The sequence below is a fragment of the Pleurodeles waltl genome, chromosome 12 (genome assembly GCF_031143425.1).
Source record: "Pleurodeles waltl isolate 20211129_DDA chromosome 12, aPleWal1.hap1.20221129, whole genome shotgun sequence".
Classification (NCBI taxonomy): domain Eukaryota; kingdom Metazoa; phylum Chordata; class Amphibia; order Caudata; family Salamandridae; genus Pleurodeles; species Pleurodeles waltl.
The window spans coordinates 48958355-48977394 of record NC_090451.1 but is presented as its reverse complement, the minus strand read 5'-3'; the positions used below and the strand labels follow the sequence as shown (position 1 = coordinate 48977394).

Here is a 19040-nt window from a genome sequence, read left to right as displayed (position 1 = left end):
TTCCTAAAGCACTAACGCCATTTGGTAGGCGGTGGGGCTGTTCAAGCTGAAAGGGCCTCCTTAAGTGAGGTCATCCTTTTGTCTTTGCCCTGATCACCCTTTAGTGCGGCTTGTGGTACTCGAGTGAAGAAAGCTCACATCTCTGTACTCCTGTCTTGAGGATGCTCAATGGACACAACCCTACTGGGAGGAGCATCTCTACGCAAACCCTGCGTCTGGAGAGCAAACTGCAGATGACGCTTGAAAGGAGAATCACCTCAAACTGGTCCTGAAAGTGCAGACCGTGGAACCACATCTCTGGTCTGCTTCGCGCATAGAAAAGGGAATGCTCCACCTAACACCCAGAGGATTACTGGGCAACTAGAGCGGATGTTGCCAGACAGCCAGCTTCCCAGGTGTAGGTGACATCACCGGAGTCCCACATTTTCTGCAACAATGTATTTCCGGTCCTGAAACAACTCCAAGTCAATATCCTGCTCAGAGTAAGACTGAACCTGCAAACTCTGGAGGATGAGTGGCTTGCAGGAGGAGCGAGGTGCAGCGTGACTCAGATGTTGTGAGTTTTCAGAAATGGAGGACTTAAGAGCATGATTTGTGTGTCCCGATGGGGGCAGGCCCCAAACTCTCCATTGCAAATCCTGGTTTAATCATCACAAACCAATGTGATCTGAGCCACCAAACCCGATCTGTGAAGTTGTGGTGTGACCCGGGACACCGCACCTGAAATGTGGAGCTACGGTGTGGGCGGAGCTGGTGCACCAGCATCCAGTCATAGCATAACCCAAAGCTCCTGTTTGCCCTGAGACCTCGGTGCATCCGATGCAGTGGTCCACCATCCAATCAAAACGGACTATGCGGGCCTCACCATTGGCTAGAACTAGGTGTGCGCGGCCTCCCCAATCTCCACCCAAACAGTGCGAGTGCACCAGCACCAGCAACTCTAGCCACGAGAAGATCCATCCATCCCTCTCATAAGCAGCACATAGAAATGTACAGAAATTAGGGTTTTTCTTGAAAATGCGCAAGACTTTTTGAATTGGTGATAAAATGGTGCAAGATTACAAAAGGAATTTCAAAATCTGCACCTGTAGATTAAGAGTACGTTTTTAAAATCCAGGTAGATATGCAATAGTGCTCTGTGAAAGACAGAACAGTTGCTGCTTTACAGGAATCTGACTTGAACGTTTTTCTGTTATGTATGCAAATTCCCACATGCATACATAGTGTGGGTTAGTCATTGTAAGGTTTGGGAATACCCACAAACACACAGGTGATCCCAGCACTGGACACCTACTGTTTCTAAGAGAAGATTTACTACCATGAAATATTATACCAGATTCGCTCATATTAGCCAAGTACATCTTTTTATGAATAAACCACAGTTTATGTTCATAAAAAGATGATTTGTACGTATGAGCTTAACTCAGAGGACTAAACTCAGCATCTCCACTACTAAATCTTATGAACATACCAATAAATTTATCTTCCACTAAAGGAATTGTGTATGTGCCAAAATGATGTGATACTACATGTTCTTCAGAGAGAATTCATTATTATGCAGATAAATACTTTAGGAATTGGAGCAGTATTTTCGGAGGGAAATAGTCAAGGTCACCATTTTTAAACTGCATCCATCCACCATATTTAAAGAGCCACTCTGGCCTGTTTGTGGTTGATTAGCCTGGTGATGGGTTAATTCAAACCAGAATGTGCTCCTAGGAGGACTTAGGTCGGAATGAGATTGACGGTCTCACAACATAACGCAGTCGGGTTATGCTAGGTCTGTGTGCATAGATGCCTGTATATCTCTACATTGAGAAATTGGTGCCAGAATATGTTGATCCATTGCAATCTCTTGGTGTTTGTGTTTCTTCATATGTTCTGTGCAATGATGCCTGGGCACTATCTGTGCGTACACTATACAAAGACAAACCTATTGGCTTGGTCAGTTTTTGTTTCTTGGGCTGTGGGTCACTGCAGTGCTAATAGGGCATGTTTCCTTGAAGTAAACTTACGGATGTGCGGCGATTCCTCAGGACAAGCCGGTAATTTGCTTCCGTCTTCATTGGAGGCCTGGAGAGGACTTCCGGGCAATGTCTGGGTACTGTTGAAATACGTGTCATCTGCGAGGAAAATAATAGATTACTCCTACAGCATTTCCAATTTTCCTAACATGAGCATGGTATTGTACAATTTTATTTATACCTACACAATGGTTGGAGAACTACAGATGAGTAAATGTAAAAGGGACATTGTAGGAAAGTGCCCCTTTTGGCATGGTTACCCCTCCTCCCCCACACTTTTTGCCTGATATTGATGCTGACTTGACGGAGTGTGTGCTGGGACCCTGCTAACCAGACCCCAACACCAGTGTTCTTTCCCAAAAACTGTACCATTGTTCCCACAATTGGCACAGCCCTGGCACACTGTAAAGCCCCTTGTAAAAGGTAACCATGGTACCAAGGGCCCTGCGGCCAAGGATGGTCCCCAAAGGCTGCAGCATGTATTATGCCACCCTGGGGGACCCCTAACCAAGCACATGCACACTGCCAATGGAGCTTGTGTGTGCTGGTGGGGAGAAAAAGACAAAGTCGACATGGCACCCCTCTCAGGGAGCCATGCCCACAAATCACTGCCTGTGGCATAGCTAAGTCCCCCCTCTAGTAGGCCTTACAGCCCTAAGGCAGGGAGCATTATACCACAGGTGAGGACAAAGTTGCATGAGCAATTTTCCTGTACAGTGTCTAAGTTCGTTCTTAGACATCGCAAGTGCAGTGTGGCCATACTGTGTATATGGGCTTGGAGTGTGTCATTACAAACTCCACAGCTCCATAATGTCTTCACTATAGTCTGGGAAGTTTGGTATCGATGCCAGTGTTGGATTTATTTAAAAATGCACCCTGAGGTCATCTTACAGATGCCCCCTGTATTTTAGTCAAACATCTAGTGCAGGCCTGACCGGTCTGTGCCAGCCTGCCACTTCCAGGCAAGTTTCTGACCACATGGGGTTGAGAGCCTTTGTGCTCTCTGTGGCCAGAAACAAAGCCTGCACTGGCTGGAGGTGCTTCACACCTCCCAACTGCAGGAACTGTAACACCTGGGGGTGAGCCTCAAAGGCTCAGGCCTCTTGTTACAGTGCCCCAGGGCACTCCAGCTAGTGGAGATGCCCGCCCACCCCCCGGACAAAGCCCCACTTTTGGCGGCAAGTCCAGCGGGAAAATTAGGGAAAACAAGGAGGAGTGACTACTTCAGCTGGGACCAGCCCAAAGGTGTCCAGAGCTGAAGTGATTTCCCCCCACCCCCTCCTTGCAAAATCCTCCATCTTGGTTTTGAGGACAGGGACCAATAGGGTTAGGTCGTTATCCCCTTCCCAAAGGAAGCCCCAGAAGGGTGTAGTCACCCTCAGGGACAGTAGCCATTGACTACTGCTCTCTGACCCCTGTAACACCCCTAAATCCAGGATTTAAGGTCTCCTCTGAACCTAGCTCGTTCGATTCCTGGCGACCTCAAGAAGAGAGAAGGACTGCTAAGCTGACCCCCAGTAGAGAAGACTGAAGACACCAACTGACTCGGTCCCAGCCCTACCGGCCTGTCTCCAGCTTCTAAAGCCCTGCTACAAGAAGGCAATGCATCCTGCAGAACCAGCGACCTCTTAAAAGTCTCAAGAGGACTGCCTGCACCCCAGAGGACCAAGATCTCCCATGGACAGCGGCCCTGTCCAGAAAGAAACACCAGCAAAGGACTCCAGAACCACCCTGGATCCGCAACACCTGCCCTCTCTGCACCTGATGCCCATGGCCCGTGTCCAGGTGGCCCAACCAACTAGAGCTGGTCCCCAGACGATTCTGACCTAGTGTCCACCCTGGGTTAACCCCCCCCCGTCCAACACGACGCCGCCTGCAGAATATATCCAGAGCACCCCCGTGACCGTGCCAAACCAGATGAAGATTCCAGATGTCAAAAGGTGCACCTGCACCTGCAGCCCCCTGGCCTTGGGGGATCCGACCTTCAGTGCAGCAACGTCCAGCAGGTGGCCCTCCTACTTGTCCAGCCTGTGGTTTTCTAGAACGAACCCCCTGGAGTTTGCCTGCAGCATCTTTGCGATTCCCGGGGTCCCGCTATAGGAAAGCATTGGGGGGCCGATGCTGTGTTTGCACCCTGCCGCTCCGCACCACTGAGGGTGTGTGTTTGGTGTTGACCTGTGCCCCCAGTGCTCCTCTAAATGCCCAGGTCTGCCCTCCAAAGACGAGGGTGCTTACCTGCAAGCACGCCTGATTCCGAGTGCCCCCAGTCTCCATATGAGCCCGTGTTAAATCTACCTCAACTTTGACTACTGCACCCGGCTGGCACCTGTTGCTGGTGGTGGGTGTTTGGGGTTAATTTGAACCCCAACCTGTGGACAACCTAACCCCTGGAGACTAGAACTGTAAGTCTTGTACTTACCTTGACACTGTGCTAACTTTTCTTCCCCCTAGAACTGTTTCTGAAAATTGCAGTGTCAACTTTTAAAACAGATTATAGCTATTTGTTCGAAAACCGTTTAACTTGTCAAAGTGAAACTAAATTGGTATTAATACATATGTTGGATACTTACTTGTAAATGTACTTACCTGCAACTTGAATCTTGTGGTTCTAGAAATAAAGTAACAAAATATATTTTTGCTATTCAAAATCCATTGGTCTGGAGTTGTCATTGAGTGTGTGCTTCTTCTATTGTCTGTGTGTGTACAACAAATGCTTAGCACTACCCTCCGATAAGCCAAACTGCTCGACCACACTACCACAGAAGAGAGCATTAGTATTATCTACTTTATCTTCTGTTAATCCTCTGGGAAACCCCTGGACTCTGCACACTATCTTAGTTTTATATAACACATACAGAGCCAGCTTACTACAGACATCCACTGTACAGAAATAAAGCTCGTATTCCAGTCCTCCATCTCTAAGAACCACCAGCAATAAGCCTTCCAGAATTATCCTTTGTTGAATGATGTCATCTTGGCTTTGGGAGCGCGCAGGAAGGGGGCTTGAGGTAAACTGCCATGGTACATGTTCATCATGGACTCCACAACATAGGCACTGAATATTTTCTATCATTTTTTGTTCTATTCAGCATAACATTTAATTAGTTGAGCAATTACAAATTACTTAGAGACTGGTTATTTTCTTAGTGGCCCATGAATTACATTCCAAACATAAATTGTGCTTTTATGCAAGGAATTTTTCCTGATAACCCTCTTTTTTCAGAGTTTGCGTTCCTACCCACAAAAAAACTTCACAATCTTTGCACTTAAGGAAAACTCAAAAGATTTGTTTGTATTTTCTGTTTAATAATTGTATATATAGAAAGTGGCTTATGAGACAGGAGACGGTGACAACTCATTCCTAAACAGATTTTATTTAGAGATCAGAGACAGGGTGATAGAAAGAGGGTGCCTGTGGTTTCTCCCCTCTAGTAGTCCAAGGCGGTGAGCTTTATAGGTGGTCCTGAATGCAGAAAGGGCAGGGAGAGTACCTACATCTTTGAAAGTGGGTGTCCATTAAAGGGCATGGCCTATCATGTAAAATTCTGGGAGCTCCAATCAGGAAATGTAAGGTGTAGTGCCATGAAATCCATGACTTGCATAGCTCCTCGTATCATGATTATTTGGGAGACTGGTTACCAGAGTTCTCGTTCTTAGGTTGAGTTTGCAACAGCACATGCACTCTCACTTGCAAGACATATATTGTTTACAACAGTAGTTCCCAAACTTTTGACCCCTGAGGTGGCGCACTGAATCAGTACTGGAAGTACTGACTCCCAAGCAATTTGTACGACTTAAATTTCAAACATTAAAACAGTAATTCGCAAAAAATACACAAAGAAGAACACACCAAACAAATACCTAAATTACTAAAGATATAGGCCCTAATGGGCCACGGTCGCGGTCGGACCGACACAAAAGTGACGGTCAGGCCACAACACTCCAACAGTGGCAAAAGTGCCATGGTCAGACAGCCGGCAGTTGTGATCTGCCAGGGGAGCGCTGTCCTGGGGATTACGAGTCCCCTTTCCGCTAGCCTTTGCATGGCGGTAGCCCTGCCATGCAAAAGCTGGCAGAAAGGGGTGCCGGAGCCCCATTGGGGCCCCTGCACTTGGCACGGGCAATGCAAGGGCCCCCCATGGACAGCCCCTTTGCGCTTTCCACTGCCTGAATTACGGGCCGGTGTCAATGTTAAGGCCCTGTTCACCACAGGGCTGGCAGGCAGAAACAGTGTTTCTGGCCGCTGGCCCTGCGGTGAACTCTTAGGATGGCCGGTGTTTAGGCCACACAGGCGGCCTCTGCCGCCCGCCAATCTCATAATGGGGGCGAATAAGGATTTTAAATTGAAAAAATATTGTTAGAAATGGGGTCTCTAATTGGCAGTCAGTTTACAGCCTGTCCAAGTAGGGATCCCCACTCTACTCAGGGTAAGGGAGATACCCACTCAGATAACCCCTGCTCACCCCCTTGGTAGCTTGGCACGAGCAGTCGGGCTTATCTCAGAAGCAATGTGTAAACCATTTGCACATAACACACAGTAATAAATGAACTCTACAAAAAGGACACCACACCAGTTTTAGAAAAATAGCTAATATTTATCTATATAAAACAAGACCAAATACGATAAAACTCCAACATACAGTAGTATAAATAGGACTTCTGCAAGAATTACTTAAAAATATAGTTCCTGGAACTCGACAGCTCAACCTGGGACTATCACAGTGTCACGATCAACAAAACCAACAGTTCAGGACGGCTGCAGCATCGCATGCCAGCTACGGTGTCGGGAAGACCTGCAGACAGTACCTTTGGAATTGCAGAGCGTCGGGTTCCTCGCGGTGAACTCCTGGGAGCAGCATCGTTGGTGTTGGTTCCAGAGTCGGTGCTGGAGTCGTCAGGCCCTTGAACTCACACATGGTGCAGATCAAACTCCAAGCTGATGAAGTCAGGAGCACTGGCGTGGATGGTGTCGGGGCTGAGCTGCGAAACGGGACGGTGCGACGTGTTGTGCCCACAAGTCACGGTGCAGGCAACGAGACTGACGGCATCAAGCGGCATCGGTGAGACCACGGCTGCGATGTGAAGTGGGGCAGTACAACGGGCGGTGTCACGGTGCAGGCAGCAGAGTTGTCATTGCTGAAGCGCCGTCGTCGGTAGGCCCAAGCCAGTGGTGCGGGACCGGACGGCGCTTTGTGACCCTAATGAGCAGTGTCAGGCCACAGTGCAGGCAAGGATGCCTGGTGACGACACTGGAGTCAAAGATGCTGAAGTCAATGGACCGGGCTGCGGTGCGGGACGGGACGGTGCTTCGTGTACCTCACGAGCGGTGCCCACAGGCCTCAGTGCAGGCAGCAGCGCCAGTATCAGCAGGAGTGGTGTCATCAGGGATGCCCTGGCTGTGGTTTGAGCAAGCGATGCCGGAGTGCGGGGCCCACAGGTCGCGGTGCACACAGCAGCTCGGTGAAGTCATCCAATGACAGCATCATGAGACCTGGGTCGCAGGGCGTGCAGCGTCTGCAGGTCAGAGGCATCGCAGTGGTTTCTCCTCTTGAACAGCACAAAACACACAGTTCCCAGTGCTGCAGGTCGAGGAAACTGAAGTCTTTGGTATCCCTGAGACTTCCAACATGAGGGAAACTCTACTCCTAGCCCTTGGAGAACTTTCCCAAGCAGGACACACAGCAAAGTTCACCCTTTGCACTCGTCAGGTAGAAGCAGCAACTGTAGGCCAGTCCAGCAAAGCAACACAGCAAAGGGACAGTACTCCTCCTTCAGCTCGTCTTCTGGGCAGAGGTTCCTCTTGATTCCAGAAAGCTTCTAAATATCTGGGGTTTTGGGTCCACTACTTATACCCCTTTCTGCCTTTGAAGTTGGCAAACTTCAAAACAAAGTCTCAAGCGTTTGCAAAATCCTTCTTTGTCCAGGCCCCAGACACACCAGGGGGTTGGAGACTGCATTGTGTGAGGGCAGGCACAGTCTTTTCAGGTGCAAGCAACCACTCCTCCCTCCACTCTAGCTCAGATGCCTCATCAGGATAGGCAGGCTACACCCCAGCTCCCTTTGTGTCACTGTCTAGAGGAGAGGTATAAACAGCCCAACTGTCAAACTGACCCAGATGGGGAATCCACAAACAGGCAGAGTCTCAGAATGGTTTAAGCAAGAAAATGCCCACTTTCTAAAAGTGGCATTTTCAAACTCACAATCCAAAAACCAACTTCAGTAAAAGATGTATTTTTAAATTGTGAGTTCAGAGACCCTAAACTCCATATTTCTATCTGCTCTCCAAGGGAATCTATGCTTTAAAGTGATTTAAAGGCAGCCCCCATGTTAACCCTGAGAGAGATAGGCCTTTCAACAGTGAAACCCAGGTTTGGCAGTATTTAACTGTTAGGACATGTAAAACACATAAGTACATGTCCCACCTTTAACATACACTGCACCCTGCCCAGAGGGCTACCTGGGGCCTACCTTAGGTGTGCCTTACGGGTGCCAAACATGTACCAAAAGGGGAGATTTGGGCCTGGCAAGTGTGTACACATGCCAAGTCGAATAGGCAGTGTAAAACTGCACACGCAGATACTGCAGTGGCAGGTCTAAGCCATGTTTAGAGGGCTACTCATGTGGGTGGCACAACCAGTGCTGCAGGCCCACCAGTAGCATTTGATTTACAGGCCCGGGAACTTATAGTGCACTTTACTAGGGACTTACCAGTAAATCAAATATGCCAATCATGGATAAACCAATCACCAATGCAATTTACATAAGGAGCATATGCACTTTAGCACTGTTTAGCAGTGGTAAGGTGCGCAGAGACAATAAACTAGCAGAAACAGAGTCCAGTAAACTATAAAAACAGGAGGTCAGAAGGCAAAAAGACAGAGGAGAGACACCAAAAAGCTGCCAGGTCTAACAAATATGCTAAAAAAAAAAAAATGGAAAATGTTAATGGGAAGGTTGGCGCTACATCTCGATGACTAACCTTTCAATGTTTTGTTTTATTTAGGAAAACTGAATCCTCAGGTCAGATTCTGCATATCCCATGTGTAGGAAAGTACCATCATTCTTGGCATGTTACACACTGACAAACAGGCAGAAATTGGGGTTTTTGCCTGTCTCACTAGGATCCTGCTAGACAGGACCCCAGGGCTCAGAGTTAGTGGCCTATATGTGTTGTCAGTATGCTTGACTGTGTCGCTGAAGTTCTGCTAACCAGAACACCAGTGCTTATGCTCTCTCTTCTTACCAAATCTGTCACTACAGTTTAGTGACTCCATATTCCAATTCTGATTGGCACACTGGACCCCCCCTTATAAGTCCCTAGTATATGGTACCTAGGTACCCAGGGCATTGGGGTTCCAGGATATTCTTATGGACTGCAGCATTTTTTTTGCCACCAATAAGGAGCTCATTCAAACCTTTCTACAGGACTGCCACTGCAGCCTGAGTGACATAGTGCACACACCATTTCAAAGCCATTTCTCACTGCACTAAGTAACTTATAAGTCACCTATATGTCTAACCTTAATTTACTGAAGGCTAGGTGCAAAGTTACTGTGTGTGAGGGCACCCTTGCACTAGCAAAGGTGCCCCCACGTTGTCCAGGGCCAATTCCTCAGACTTCATGAGTGCGGGGATACCATTATAAGCGTGCACTACATGTATGTCAATACATATATGTAGCTTCACAATGGTAACTCCAAATATGGCCATGAGAGGTGTCTAAGATCATGGAATTGACACCCCCCCAATCCAAAGCTGGTATTAGTGGGCCAATCCCATGCACCCTGGGGGCTCCACAATGGACCCTCAGTACTGCCAAACCAGCTCTCTGAGGTTTTCACTGCAGCCCCAGCTGCTGCCACCTCACCAACAGGTTTCTGCCCTCCTAGGGATTGAGCAGCTCAATCACAGGAAGGCAGAACAATGCATTTCCTTTAGGAGAGGGGTGTTACACCCTCTCCTATTGGAAATAGGTGTTACAGGCATGGGAGGGGTATTCTCCCAGTGCCTCTGGAAATGCTTTTAAGGGCACAAACAGTGCCCTCCTCGCATAATCCAGCCTACATGGGTTCAGGGATCCCCAGTCCCTGCCCTGGCACGAAACTGGACAAAGGAAAGGGGAGTGACCACTCCCCTGTCCATCACCACCCCAGGGGTGGTGCCCAGAGTTCCTCCAGTGTGCCTGGCGTTAGCCATCTTGGATTCCAAGGTGTGGAAACCCCCTGGAGACCTCTGAGTGGCCAATGCCAGCAGGTGAGGTCAGACACTCCTCCTGATAGGTGCATATCTGGGTAAGTAGCCAATCCCCCTCTCAGGGCTATTTAGGGTCTATCCTTTGGGTGTTTCCTCGGATTCGATGTGCAAGATTCCTCCAGGACTCCTCTGCATCTTCTGCTTCAGCTTCTGACCGTCGGATCAACCGCAGACTGCTCCAGGAACCGGTGTAACTGCAACAAAGTATCCAGGACGACTCCTGTGACCTGCAACTTCAGCTCCAGTCTGCAACAGTTTCCAAGGTGTGCACACTCTGAGGACTGCCTGTCTTCACCCTGCACCAGAAGAACCGAAGGAATCTCTTCCCTGCTTCAGCAGGCACCTCTCTGTGACGACAACCGGTACTCTGGGACTCCTCTGCATCTTCTGCTTCAGCTTCTGACCGTCGGATCAACCGCAGACTTCAGCAGGCACCTCTCTGTGACGACAACCGGTACTCTGGGACTCCTCTCCCATCTACGAGCGTGATCCCTGGAACACAGGTGGTGGACCCAAGTGACCCCGACTGTCCAAAGGTCCAGCTGGCCAAGTTTGGTGGAGGTAAGAGCTTGCCTCCCCGTGCTGCAACAGTACCCCGGTGCACCGCATCTTCTGCAGCTCCTTGGGCTTCTGTGCACTTCTTCCAAAAGCTCTTTGTGCACAGCGTAGCCCAGGTCCCCAGCACTCCATCCTACGACGCTCAGCTCTGAGAGCTGTTCTCCGTCGGCGTGGACCCTCTAGTGCAGTGCTGCGACGACCACACTTTGCGTCTTCTTTGTCCCCGTGTTCTGGGACTCCCGTGGGTGCTGCCGGGTCTTCTGAGGGCTCTCTGAAGTGCTGAGAGCCCCCTCCGTCTCCTCAGTCCGAGTTGAGACCCCCCAGGTCCCTCCTGGGTCCAGGCAGCTCCTCTTTGATGCAAACCACGTACTTGCCTGAACCAAGGCTTGTGGCTGGAATCCAGCGACGCAAACAGCCTGCTTCCAACAACTCGACTTGAGACATCTTGCACCAAGCAGGAACCCGCAGCTATCTTTGGTGCATTTCTGTACTTTTCTTCTAACTGGCAAATCCACTTTTGTACCTTCTTCCAGGTTGGCAGGGACTCCTGTTCTTCCTGGACTCTTCTTCGACTTCTGGACTTGGTCTCCTCATGCCACAGGTCTTCAGGCCCAGGAATCCATCATTTGTTGCTTGCAGTCTTGCTTGGTTCTTGCAAAATCTCTTATCACGACTTGTAGTGTGTCCTGAGGAAACTTGCTGTACTTTACTCCTGCTTTCCTGGGGTGGGGTACTTTACTTACCTTTGGTGTTTTCCTACGCTCCCAGCGCCCCTCTACACACTACACTTGCCTAGGGGGTAATTTGTGATTCGCATTCCACTATTATATATGGTTTGTGTTACCCCTAGGCCCATTGCAAGATATTGTATTTTCTACTGTTTGCACTATTCTATGACTGTTTACTTAACTGATTTTGGTTACTAGTGTATATATTCCAGAAGGAGTATTGCCTCGAAGATATTTTTGGCCTTGTGTCACTAAAATAAAGTACCTTTATTTTTGGTAACACTGAGTATTGTCTTTTATTGTGTATAAGTACTGTGTAACTATATTGGTATTAGAAGAGCTTTGCATGTCTCCTAGTTCAGCCTTGGCTGCTCTGCTACAGCTACCTCTAGAGAGCCTAAGCTGCTAGAACACTACTACATTTCACCAATAAGGGATAACTGGACCTGGTGTAAGGTTTAAGTACCTTAGGTACCCACTACAAACCAGGCCAGCCTCCTACATTTCCCATGCGATTTCTGTTTTTATTTTTTAGGTAGATAAGGTCTGAGAAGACTTTCAGATAAATATGTGGTGGGGAAAAGAAGTAAAACCATAAGGGCCTCATCTCTCCATAGCCTCTCTGTCACGTGTAATTTGTTTCTGTTATGGCACCCCTCATATCAGTGTAGGGTGTCAGAGCACTTTACAGGGGACTACAAGGTGTAGGATTCACATCATCCACACTAGTAGGAATTTTCTAAGAGGGCTTGGTCTGGAGAAGCACAAACATAGGATTCAGAACATAACACAGTGGTCAGCGTTGACTTTAATAATAAGAATGTATTTCTACACAAGCAAAAAACGTTTTTAGCAGCTAAGGAAAATGAAAGACTGGGGAAAAACAACTTTCTAACCTGTACCCTGCAATTTGCATGCAGCACTGATGGCAATTCATGGCTCACTGTGCTACATTAGGATTGTAACTTATGAACTGCACAGTAACAAGAGAATCTCGATCACAAAAGCAGTATCCCGCTGAGCTATGCACATGAAATACTGTTCTTTGCATGATACACGTTCTTTGCAGCAGGCATATTAACCATCTGCACGACCTTAGATAAGTCAAAACTGCCACTGGACAAAACTCCCATCTCTCTCCAGCAGGTAAATTACTCACCAGAGTTATCTTGATGCTTTTATTTTTGCCCGAAAGCTGCTGGATACACAAGGAACTTTGCAGTGTGTTAAAAGTGCTGCCCAAAGGAAGTAATAAATATAAACACACATGTGTTTCTGTCAGAGGCCCAAGCTAGAGAAGTGCCTTCCTGCTGGCCCAGGCCTGTGGACACCCTGGGAATGTATCACAGACCCTTGGGGAGGTCGGGAGGGAGGGACACGGACCACAGGTTGTGAACCGCTGGTGTAGAATAAAGGGCTTGGAGGTTGCCTATTTGTTTCTATTTGCTGGCTTCAGTGTCACTCTTCTTTGCTGCCTCCTAATTAGTGAACGCAGGCCAAGCATCACTTCTATTCCTTTCTGTGAAGCATGGACCAAGCACAGATTGATTTGACTTAATTAATACCCATAATATGCTTGTGCAGTGATTGAGGTACTGTTTCTTCTTCCTCCCCTGTCTCTTCTCTGTGTTGCTGTGCCTATCTGGTGTCCCCTCCCTCCTCTCCTGCACCTCCCTCACTTTGATTTTCCCTTCTCCTGTTGTTGCTGCTCCCATCCTATTCCTCTGCACCTCCCTGGTGTTTCTTTCCCCAAACCCTGCTTTTTTTTCAATCATATTCCAGTGAGGGCTGCTGTGCAATGTGGCTCACAAAAAAGGTGCTAAAACGCAGCTAACGCTGGGAGTGTTATAACACCTTTTTCTCTTGAGTTGAAGCCATGTTGCACAGCAGCTCATACTGCTGTCGAACATGTATAAAAAACATTGACAAAGCCAATAAATCTAGCTAAGACCAGACCTATTGTTTTTCCCAATGCTGGTTGAGTATCAAGGGTTGTATTTAGTGTGTACCGAAGCATTTCAGTGCTCAGTCAGGGTAATAAGTACTGCAGAAATGCAAATACAATAAAATACAAGTCAAAGCCATTTAAGGATATTTCTCCGTTGGCATCATTAGTGAGATGTTAAGCGGCTAGTTGGCAGCTGAAGATTTCTTTGCAGTGTTTTTTGGCAAGGAACTATGCTTGTGGATCAAGAGTACATATTACTTATGGTCACCTCCTAAACGGTGCAGTACAGCGAGCGAGGGTGTAGGGATGACTAAATATGTATTGGCAAAGTCAATGGGTCTGGCTTTCAACAGCAGTACTTTCAATCCCTTGTCATGTATACACACAAAAGGCTGGACTGCGCAAAGCTAACTTCCCGCTCCTTTTGCTGCTGCCACGTCTGTGTTTAGGAGCCACCTCTGCATGTTGCTTTGTATCAGTCATTTGGAGATGGGCCCTTCATCAATTGACAATCACTGTTTCTATGGGCCATGTACAGAATCATTAGGAAGTTTCTGCTGCGGCCATCTTGGAGTGTAGTAAAGGCGTACATTGAAGAGCAGAACGGCTTACATACCATGGTGAATCACAACTCCAAAGGAGTAAGAGACAACGCCAAACCTACCATGTTAGCCCGATGCTCTCAAATATTCAGATGTCAAAGCCCTGGAGCTGTCCTCAGTGTTGCTGAAACCACATTTTTGGTGCACTGTTTCCACAAAATGCACCAGACCTTCTCCTTTGCCAGCCGTGCTGATGTCTGAACAGTCATCCCACTTCTGCTCAGATTTCCCAGTTGCCAACAGCTTCAGGTGCACAAACAACATCACAACCATATACAAACCTGATTGTTGAAACGTGCGCCTCAATCTTGAATTTAACAGATATGCTGCAACTCCTTAAAAACTTGGCTGTGTGCCCCACACATTCCCATTACAGAGGCATTTATCGTTCAACAGGCTAGAAGCCGACGGGGGCGGGGGAGGGGTGTTTTCTGTTTTCAACAAACTCAACAACAAAGCATTCTCCCATCGGTCACTCATATACAAAGGAATCATTCAAATGCCTACTTGCTCATTACTCAAAAATGAGGGTACAGTTGGGCGTCTAAGAGAGAACTCACCCATTACGGTGAATGAATACTTTCTAGAGGTTGATCCAGTTTTGAAAAGAGGGTGACCTCATTAAAGGGAACTGAGACATTTTGTTCTTCAGGTAGGTGAATAGAGGTAAAAAGAGGACAACACATACCAAGGGGCATATTTAAGAAAAGTGGTGCTGCACCCAGGGAAGTGCCACTTTCCTTGCACCCTTTAACACCCCCCTACCACCACGTGTGCGCTATATTTAAATATGGCGCACCATGGTGCAGGGTGGGGGCAATAGCATTTTTTTTATGATGGAAAATGTTGGCGCTACTCCTGCAGAGTACATAGGGGCCCATCGTAAACAATAGTGTGCCCCCTTTTAACGCCTGCTCTGAGCAAGCGTTAAAAGTGCCCAAAGAAATGACGCAAAGAAATCTGTTAGATTTTCTTGCATCATTTTTACGGCCCCCTAATGGGGGAACACCCCCTTTACATACATTACGCCTGGTGCAGGCCTAATGTAGCACACAGGGTTACAAAGTGGCGCAATGCATGCACTGCACCATTTTGTAAACATGGCGCTGGGATTTTGACAATCAAACGAAACATTAGCGTACAAAAATGGCACTAGTGTGTCAGCAAATGCGGTAAACTACTACTAAACTGTGGATGCTCACTGCACATCGCCATGTTTTTTCCAAAATATCCAACCAGGGTCCGTAAGTGTGGATCCATGTGCCATAGTGCCTCTCAGTGAATTTCCCATGTTCCCGTCGCCATGCCCCATTTTCTTTGTCGCCCTATCTCATTATTAGATGTCTTGCTCAATTTGCGGTCTCATCCTGTCTCACTGCATCATTCGTCCTGCCCCACTTTCCCTCTCACCATGCAGTATGATGTATGTCTAGATGCCCCAGCAGCTTTGCCTCAATGCCCCAGCAGCCTTGCCTCATGTCTCGATGCCTCAGCACCCATGTCTCGATGCCGCAGCACCCTTGCCCTGATGCCCCAAAGCCCATGTCTCGGTGCTCCCGCGTCCAGGTCTCTTTGCCCCAGCCGCCAGGTCTCTTTGCCCCAGCCGCCAGGTCTCTTTGCCCCAGCCGCCAGGTCTCAGAATGTACAGCAGGGGGTACTTTATCCCATATATTTTACTAGGCAGGAAGAATGTCTGACTATATTTAAGAAGTTTAAACAAGTGGAAATTGTCTTGGTGAGTTCATGTAAGGTCTAGATTTTGGCAGCACTTATTTTGTCATTCAAAGTTTTCACTCAGAACCTCTGGTCTTCCCAATTTACTGTTTACTTTGCAACGTTTTACAAGCTCTGAAAAGGGCCAAGTTCATCAGCAGAGACAAAAAAGGCTGCTCACTTTCTGGTTCCTGCAGCTGTGCAAACAAGGCGGTCATTTGCTTCCTCCAAGTACATTGACCCTGCTGGTTTTGTTTGCTCGTCTGCTGACGTACAGGAACAAAAAAAACCATGAGGAACCAACATCCATCGAGCACACCCCATATCAACTTACCACACACCTCAACTTACCACACACCACATATCAACTTACCACATATCAACTTACCACACACCTCAACTTACCACACACCACATATCAACTTACCACATATCAACTTACCACACACCTCAACTTACCACACACCACATATCAACTTACCACACACCTCAACTTACCACACACCTCAACTTACCACACACCCCATATCAACTTACCACACACCTCAACTTACCACACACCTCAACTTACCACACACCACATATCAACTTACCACATATCAACTTACCACATATCAACTTACCACACACCCATTTTATCCTCAAAGGTTCTCAGCCCAAACTACAGGCAAAGGACACTTATTTCTGTGTATTTGATTGGAAGAACTTCCAAAAGAAGCACATACGTAGTAGCAACCCCCTCCCTCCCACAAGCTACAACACCTCAAGTGGAGAGGCTAAGTGGTAATCAGCAGATTAGAGCCCAGAGAACTAAACACCTATAGGGATTTGCTTAGCTAATCAGTGCCACCAGCCATTACAACTCTACACCTGCACAGGTCTACATCCCTCCTCCACCACAAAGCTAAGCTAAGCTAAGCTCAGATGCAAGTACCTCTCTGGTCGCCGACGCATGGCACCAAAACACTTCCCACATTGCATCACAACTGAAGTTGAAATTTATGGATAGGTACTTTCAGCAAAAGTGGGAAAAAAAAAAAAAAGAAGCAGAACACCACTAAAATGAGCAGAGGTTCATGAAAGTCCACGGTGAGTCACTTTCATTAAGGGTTTTACTACAGCTAACCACACCGCCCTGCGGCTTATTTTCTTAAGTCTTTCCTTTCATGGCCCAATTTGTGATCAGGAAACAACCCATTGGTCCTGTTGTGACCTCAGATGTCACCGAGTAGGTAGAATATGATCTCGTCATCAGTCTCTAGCTGTACCTTGGTAAGAGATAGCTTGACCCAGTTACGTCTGATCATATCGTAGTCTGAGAAAGTCCCCAAGAAAAGAGGTGGTTCCTCATTGAGTCCAGAGGTGCTCTCTACAGCAGAAGTTAGATGTTTCTTGAGCGGGATTCTACGTGGGAGTGATCCACTAAGCACCACGGATTGTCGGTGCTACGATTCAACAGAGATGGCAGATTTGCCTCTGGATGAGAGACCTCCAGTGCTCGGAGCTTGGTGTCCTGGTGATGTTTTCAAAAGATTTTGGAGATTGTGGAGTTTATTCTTCTGTTGCGATGAGGGTCAAACTTGAGTTACCAGCTGTCATGACAAGGCCAGGACCTTGAGCTTGCTTCACCGAGACCAGTGTGTAGTTGGACTTAAGTGTTCCTTTCATTCCTTGTTAAGTAGTCATTTTCTGGCCAATTTCAATCTTTTCAACCCTTATTTTATTGGTGATACTTAGCTAATCTTTTTGACAGAGTTATAGCCAATGTCATACTCCATGGTGATGGTGGAGAAACCAGTCAGTAGCATGAGCAGTGACTTCCAAAATTTTCCTTTTTTGGCATGTTTTTTTCCAGGTCCCATAAGCACTTTGCTTGGACCACTTGATTGATGTGTTACAATAAACATGCAGCAGTATAAATGGGTGAGCCCAAGAGTGCCATTGTTCAAGGCCTCAAATTTCTCAATTGCCTTTTTGAATGTGTGTAGCCCACTGTAGAATTGTAGTTTATGATTGTCCACAGGTATGTAAAGGTGCTGCTTCAGACCTCTTCGAGAGGCGAGTCTCTGATGGTAAAAGTTCGGGTCTGCTTTTGAAGTTTCCAGAACACCATTGTCCTAGATTTCTGTTTGTCTGTCTTCACCCCATTTTTCCAAGCAGTATTTTTCCATGGCTGTTAATTGGGCCTGTAGCCCTTTACAGAGGTACATGTGAGGATGGAATCATCAATGTGTCATTGGGCAGGTACCTGGAAGCCACCTATGGCACATCTTGTGAGGCTTTCCAAACTTCTTGGTGGAAGTCATTGGTGTACTGTGAGGACAAGACAAGAAAGTGACAAGACAACCCTGCTTGTCAATTGTCTGCTCAGTATGATATTTTGGGTAAGCCTTCCTTGAGATATTGCCTCAGTATACAGCATTTGTATGCAAGAAAACAGGGCCAAGTCTAAGCACATGGATTCCAAGAAAGCTTCCTACAGTACCCTCTTCCTTAATGAGCTGTACTTCTTAGATGATACACAAAAATAGTCGGTGAACTGTGGGGAGGCCTTCCCTAAAACATCATTAGATTTAAGTTATTTTAGTTTTTTGTCCAACCCTCTAGGGAATTTGCAAGAGTTGAGAGTAAACGTTCTAGTCAATGCAGAGAAGGCTGGCGGGCCAGTGTGCACTCAGAAATGTGCAAGTCTTCATGAGAACAAATTGGTGCCAGGTGAGGGTTAGTTGGGTGTGTAACCCATCATGCAAAGAAATGGCTTCCGGGTGGGCTTCAGATGTGTGCAAGCGCTCCAGAGAAGTGTGCATTTGCAAGCCCAATTACACCACATGGTGTGGAGCAGAGCCCAGATGTTGCCAAGCTGCAGTGAGAAACTATGGGCACTATATGCCCAGATGCGTGCAGTGATAACAGGAGGACGGTGGAGATTGGCATGGCAAGTGCAGTGGTGGCACTCGACTGACACCAAGCATCACAAGACGAGCTGTTGAACACAGAAATATCAACTGGAAACCTGTCAAAGGCTGATGCAGGACTATAGCACTTAAATGATAGTCAATCATTCCCAGGTATACAGGTGTAAGTCCAGGGTTTTGTCATTTTAGTTGCACCTGTCGTCACCTTAATGAAGGTGATCATTTTTCCCACAGGTGACTCATATAAGTAAATAGTTTGCTTCCTTCTTCCCTGTTCCTTCAAGGAACCGAACAACTGT

General features: G+C 47.3%; 1 protein-coding gene across 1 annotated transcript in view; it reads right to left on the bottom strand.

The window, feature by feature from the left end:
* Positions 1-19040, bottom strand: part of LOC138267388 (beta-1,4-galactosyltransferase 1-like) — a 167564-nt gene that overhangs the window by 45354 nt on the left and 103170 nt on the right. The window contains exon 2 of the mRNA XM_069216291.1: positions 2016-2123. Within this exon, the coding sequence (XP_069072392.1) occupies positions 2016-2123 (108 nt within the window). The remainder of the gene's footprint in view (positions 1-2015; positions 2124-19040) is intronic.